The sequence below is a fragment of the Glycine max genome, chromosome 7 (genome assembly GCF_000004515.6).
Source record: "Glycine max cultivar Williams 82 chromosome 7, Glycine_max_v4.0, whole genome shotgun sequence".
Lineage (NCBI taxonomy): Eukaryota > Viridiplantae > Streptophyta > Magnoliopsida > Fabales > Fabaceae > Glycine > Glycine max.
The window spans coordinates 1,062,035-1,069,108 of record NC_038243.2 but is presented as its reverse complement, the minus strand read 5'-3'; the positions used below and the strand labels follow the sequence as shown (position 1 = coordinate 1,069,108).

At 34.1% G+C, this 7,074-nt stretch overlaps 1 protein-coding gene across 1 annotated transcript; it reads left to right on the top strand.

Annotated features, from left to right (window-relative positions):
• The first annotated feature begins 652 nt into the window (after positions 1 to 652).
• Positions 653 to 4,609, top strand: LOC100794504 (LRR receptor-like serine/threonine-protein kinase IOS1). Its single transcript, XM_026129140.2, has 11 exons — positions 653 to 1,125; positions 1,233 to 1,365; positions 1,451 to 1,522; positions 1,635 to 1,706; positions 1,791 to 1,871; positions 2,453 to 2,679; positions 2,747 to 2,976; positions 3,066 to 3,192; positions 3,269 to 3,337; positions 3,429 to 3,618; positions 3,946 to 4,609. Exons 1-11 carry the CDS (start codon positions 771 to 773, stop codon positions 4,355 to 4,357), a joined length of 1,968 nt encoding a protein of 655 aa, XP_025984925.2. The 5' UTR covers positions 653 to 770; the 3' UTR covers positions 4,358 to 4,609.
• Positions 4,610 to 7,074: the final 2,465 nt, after the last annotated feature.

Here is a 7,074-nt window from a genome sequence, read left to right as displayed (position 1 = left end):
TGATCAGAGCTACTTTCTTTTATGGAAACTATGATGGTCTCAATCAGCCCCCACAATTTGATCTTCATCTTGGAGCTAATATATGGGACACAGTGAACTTCCCCAATGCTTCACTCAGTGAAATCAGTGAGATCATTCACACTCCATCACTAGATTACATACAACCATGTCTGGTTAACACAGGCAAAGGGACTCCATTCATTTCAGCTATAGAATTGAGGACTTTGAACAATGCTTTCTATGTCACTGCCTCAGCTGAATCATTGGCATACTATCAGCGATATGATTTAGGTTCCATCACCAACTTAGGATACAGGTGAGTCAGATTAGCTCGATTATATTATTATGTGACGATTTCATTCATTATAAATTCAGAAAGAAAGCCAATGAATGCACCACTAAAAATAGTATATTACATGGTTTTTAGTAGTGTAAAAAGGAAGAAAGGAAGATCAAAAAGGACACTAGAGGAAGTTGTTAAGAGGGATGTTATGGTAAATAATATATCTGAGGATTTGGTCTTTAACCAACCTAGTGGCATCATATGATTCATGTAGCTGATCTCACCTAGTGACATAAGGCTTTTGTTGTTGTTCATTAATTAAGAATATATCAAACACTGATTAAAACATTTTGCGGTATATAGGTACAACTATGATGTTTATGACCGCATCTGGGTGCCTCACGGATTGAACCAGTGGACACAATTAAGCAGCACACTCCATCTTCTTGATATATTCCAGAATGATTATAAACTACCAGAAGTTGTCATGAGCACTGCTGCTACACCAATAAATGCTAGTGCTCCTTTTCAGTTCTATTGGGGTCCAGATAATGTGGATGATAAATTCTACATCTACATGCACTTTAGTGAGGTTGAAATTCTGGCAGAAAATGAAACTAGAACATTCAATATCTTCATGAATGGAAAGTTATTCTATGGACCTCTAACTCCTGGATATCTGACGACAAATACCATATATGCAAAATCAGCTTTGACTGGAGCTACAAGGTACCTATTTTCTCTTGCTAAGACAGGGACTTCTACTCTTCCACCCATCATTAATGCCATGGAGATTTATAAAGTGATAGATTTTCCACAATCAGAAACTGAACAAGATGATGGTATGCTCTAAATCTGGACTTATGTTTTTTATTGTCACTTGAATTTCAATTACATGCATAAATTGGCTTGAAATTGTTTTGAATTCTTTTTTAATATCAAATACAAGTTGATGCTATCACAAACATTAAAAACGCTTATGGGGTGGATAGAAATTGGCAAGGAGATCCATGTGGCCCAGTAGCATACATTTGGGAAGGTCTAAATTGTAGTTATGATAACACCCCAAGAATCACATCCTTGTAAGTTAATGATTCATAAAATAAATCATGTATAAATCCATAAACTCCAACCATCAAATGATAATATATTTGGAAATGCAATCAGGAATTTATCTTCAAGTGGACTGACCGGGCAGATATCATCTTTCATCTCCGAGCTCACTATGTTACAGTACTTGTGAGTACCTCATCTCATTTGGTTAACAAATGATGGAACCAAATCCATTCAATTTGTACCTTTTTCTCCTCTTGGAGTTTTAGAATTGTAATGTCGCATTTGCTCCTTTCAGGGATTTATCCAACAATAGTTTAAGCGGGTCATTACCTGATTTTCTGACACAACTGCAATCACTTAAAGTCTTGTAAGTTTAATCCCATATCCTGAATCAGTTCATTTTCTTTCCTTGTGAAGAGAAAGGGGTGTCATATTCGTCCTCTTTGCGCAGAAACTTGGTAAATAACAACCTTACTGGTCCAGTTCCTGGAGGACTTGTTGAAAGATCAAAGGAAGGTTCACTATCATTGAGGTAAGCACCCAAAATATATTTGAAATTGAATATTGTAAATTAATTTCTCTATCATAGCATTATATTGTTAGACTCAAGAATTTGAAATCAGAAGCTGGAAGGTTTAATTGAAACAATTCTGGAATTAATATAGAATTTGTAGTACAAAACACTAACACAGGCCTTAGCCGCAACAAGGAGTCTCCTCCTTTGGACAAACTCCAGCAATTTTACACATAATGAATCAGAAATTTGTCACGTATCCTATTTAAGAAATGTACACATAACTGTCATACGTCAGTGGATTACCAAACAGGAAACACACATCACTGCTACATAACACATCACTTAGCTGTCTTATCATATATATAGTGAAGACTGTTAATCATTGAGTTTTTTTCTTCCCCTGATCTTATATGAATGCAGCATGAACTTGAATTCAGATTATTAACATTGCGATTTCTTCACTCTTATCTTTGCAAAATTGTTTTCTAAGAAACTTGAAATAAGAAGTATCAGCAAAAGTTGTTGATAGCTGAAAGAAATATGTGATAGTAAATGCAACTATTTCTCTGACTTCATTCTTGTTTGTATGATGCTAGCCTGGGGCAAAATCCAAATCTATGTGAATCTGATCCATGCATCCAGCAGTCAAATAACAAGCAGCCAGATGCTGCTAATCAGAATAAGAACAAAAATAATATAGTTATTCCGGCAGCAACATCCGTTGCTGGAATTTTGGTGCTCGTAATAATTGTAGTAACAGCTATAATCTGCGGCCTTAAAAAGAGAAAACCACAAGGTAAAGCTGTTGCTAACTACCTTTTTGGTTTCTTTCCCATGATCTGATTTCATTATACTTTGTAAACAACTAAAATTTATATCCATGTAATTAGCATCTGTGAACATTGATGTTCAGACCAATACTCCAAGTGGATCACAATTTGCATCGAAGCAACGGCAATATTCATTCAATGAGCTTGTTAAGATCACCGATGACTTTACCAGAATTCTTGGTAGAGGTGCATTTGGAAAAGTTTATCACGGAATTATTGACGACACTCAAGTAGCTGTAAAGATGCTTTCTCCATCAGCAGTACGAGGATATGAACAATTTCTAGCAGAGGCAAGTGGTCATTACTTGCACCAAAGTTTCTTTGTGAACTCAACCCAATCTGCGGTTGTCACGACATAAAAGTGGCCATTGAATTGCAGGTTAAACTTCTGATGAGAGTTCATCACAGAAATCTGACTTCTCTTGTTGGGTATTGCAATGAAGAAAACAATATGGGGCTCATCTATGAATATATGGCAAATGGAAACTTGGATGAAATTCTTTCAGGTATGCAAGTTCACTCAATCAACTTTCTCAAAAAGCTTTAAAAAGTACTAAACATTGATTTGATTCGATTTTGCAGGAAAAAGTAGCAGGGCAAAGTTCTTGACATGGGAAGACAGACTCCAAATAGCACTGGATGCAGCCCAAGGTTAGAAAGGAAACTAAATATGTAAATTTCTTCTTCAATCCTTTGATTCTTCCCATCTATTTATGTTAAGAATTTGATTTGATGGCATTAGGACTGGAATATCTGCATAACGGTTGTAAGCCACCAATAATCCACAGAGATGTGAAATGTGCAAATATTTTATTAAATGAAAACTTCCAAGCAAAATTGGCTGATTTTGGGCTATCCAAAAGCTTTCCCACAGATGGGGGCTCTTATATGTCCACTGTTGTTGCTGGAACTCCCGGTTATTTGGATCCTGAGTAAGTGCTTCAATTATAATATATGGATATGTATCATTTTTGTTGGAAACGTATTATAGACTTACTAAGAAACATATCACTCAAGAAAAAATTTAGATATGCTTTCTTAGCTGTTGTTGGTACTGCTCTTCAATCAGAATTGAAATTTTACCTTGGTAATCTGCGTAATCCTTCAATGCAGACCTTTATTATGTGATTACTGAGGTAAAACTTCAATTCCAAATAGACTTACTAAGGAACTCTATCTAAGTTTTGTTCTATCGTTAATTTTCAAACGAAAAATTATGAATGAGACAAATGGACTAAAATATATGATCTGCCTCACAGGTACAGCATATCAAGCAGGTTGACAGAGAAAAGTGATGTTTACAGCTTCGGAGTTGTTCTTTTGGAGATGGTCACAGGTAAACCAGCTATTGCAAAAACACCTGAGAAGACTCACATAAGTCAGTGGGTTAAATTCATGCTTCCTAATGGGGATATAAAGAATATTGCTGACTCAAGGTTACAAGAAGATTTTGACACAAGCTCAGTCTGGAGAGTTGTTGAAATAGGAATGGCTTCTGTGTCCATTAGTCCTGTCAAAAGACCAAGTATGAGCAATATAGTGAACGAACTAAAGGAGTGTCTGACTACAGAATTAGCTCGAAAATATAGTGGTCGTGACACTGAAAACAATGACTCCATTGAGTTGGTCACTCTGAATTTCACAACTGAACTTGGTCCCCCAGCTAGGTAGCACCTTCCTGATACCAAAAAAAATATTCCTTAAAGCTGTGGTGTGTTTCAATTTCAGTTTGGTGTACCTGAATGCTGAATTGCAGTTTTGCATATTCATTCTTGTAATTTTTTTTTCTCAATGGACTAATGTTTCTTCTGTTTTATTCTGATGTTCTGTAACCAAGTAACTATACCATGATTATGCTATATGTAAGTCCATATGCTTTGCTGCTTTGAGTTTAGAAGTGAACCTGTTCAAGAGGATATCTGTTTGGGGAACTTGGAAATTTTGTATACAGTGTTCATCCATTTTCGCATATATTAAGAATATCCATGCGAATGCAAAAGGACATATATGTAATATATCCAATTTTCGCTAATAGATTATGGTTGCAACAATGAAAATAAAATATTAACCTTTATTTATTAATTTGTTAATAGGGAATGAAAGAAAATATTAACCTTTATTTGTTAATTTCTTACCCTCGACCATAATGAATAAATGAGACAGACTCTTTATGCAGTCAATTTGAACACAGTACAACTACACCAGTAAAATCTACTAGCATCCGATGTTATCTCAAAGGCCCAAAGCCCCAAAGCATAATAGCATTCTAATTACTCATTTAAATGTCCAATGAATGATCGTTCTATAATGTTGTAGATAACATCAAAAAATGAAACTGTGCAAAAGGAAAACCGTATAAACATAAGGCATAAGCGAACATTTCATTAAATAATATAAAAAAAATGTTTTAGTATGTTGAGGTACTACTTCAACTTATAACCTCAACCAAAATGGGGTAACAGGTAGCAAAATGAAAAATTGTCAATATCTGATAAATAAACAAAGAGAGCTCTTTGCCTAAAATTATTCATTCCTTAAGCAACTCTGGGCCATTAAGTGTGAACAGGAGTTTCTGCTTCTATAAAAGCACATATTTGTATTTGGTACTTTTTACATCATGACATTTCAAGTTTGTAATTTTTCTCACGTTTAGATTTCGCCAAAACATTATTTGACAGGTAAATTATCATCCAACTCAACTGTATGTCAGAATTGATCCTAATAAAATTTTGATAATTAATTTATGTCAAGATAAGGAATCATTCAAAATTATTGCATTTGTGAACCTGGAGCTATAAAACTCCTTGTATGGGAGGAGCCCAAGAAAGGATTGGACCTAATATGGATCTACTGTAGGCCGTCTTACCCAATTTCACAACCTGAACCTGTAACCTAGTCACACAGCAGCAACTTTAAACTTTGCAACTGAAACATAATCGGTCGCTATATAGCGACAAGTTATATCGGTCGCTACACAGTGACCGACTTTTAATTTAGCTGACCGTTTAGCGACTTAGGTTTTGTCCCTGAATTGAGTAGTCGCTATTTTTCTTGCTAACTTAGCTAGCGACGGAAATGTAGAATGATCTATTATCGGTCACTAAGTTTTTCTAGTTGTGTATAGAAGTAGTTGAAACTAAAAAATTCATTTCTTGTATGTTTTTGTTTTGTATTTGCAAGTAAATTGAGTTTTCCAGTAAGTTACAAGTTGAGGGAGAAAGAATGACCAACACAGAAATTAATTAAAGACTGTGAGAGAATGAACAACCTCAAATCTTACAAAACAATCACTCTACATATATATATAAGTATGAAGTAATGAAGATGTTGATAAATACTTTGGAGCTTAAATCCATATTGATACACCCCTTACCTAAATTTTGCCATTCCAAGAAAACGATAGCAACATATCATTTAAGTGATGACAGCATATACTTGGTATCACATTCTTGGTATTACAAAAATGCTATTGCCTCACATATTACATCCCAGGAATCAATATAAAAAATCATTTTTCCATCATGTTTTTATCTGAATAAAGAATTTAAAATATATAAAAATTTAACTACTGTATCTAAACAAAATATATAATTTTAAGAAAACAATCAAATTAATTCCCATGTATTTCAAATTCTATCGAATTTTGAAACATTCTCTACAAATACTCTTAGAAAACTGCGTTAGTCACTGAGTGTGTCATTTTCTTTAATATTTTGTGTATAATAAAAACTATTTTTGCCTGTTTATACAGACCTTGATTTGGTCAGAGAAAGCTATATTTTTAAATATAACCTATCTTATTCCAAATAAATATTTAACTAAATGATGAATGAACCACGTACGCGTATACTGCACTCCAGTCTTAGACAAAGTCCTTAAAAGATTTATAAAACACAGGGTTAGGACTTAGAAAAATGGCTAAACATTTTGTGTTAGCAATCTATATCAATTGTGTTTGACTCTTGCAGCTCTAATTCATGCCCAGGATCAATCAGGTTTGGTCCTTAATTTCATCAAGTACTCTCCCTTTAATTCTTTGGGTTAACATCTTAATTATTATACCTTCTATATTTAATTTTCTTCACTGACTATATATTTTTTGCATGTAATTAACAAATGGACTACTTGATTGACATATTCTAGTTCTAAGGGGCTTTTTCTTTTTAACTTCGTTAATTAGTTTCCGAAATTAATTAAATGACAACACCCAACACTTCTAGAAACGAATAAGTGTTTTTCCCTGCATTTTCTTATACGAGATTGTTACTTTTTTTATGAAATTAAAGAAGAACTTATACGTGGTTGTTGTGCTTATAGTCAAATTATCATGCAGATACAACTTAACAAACAGGTTGAATGAAAAAAGTGACGTCTTTAGTTTTGGAGTC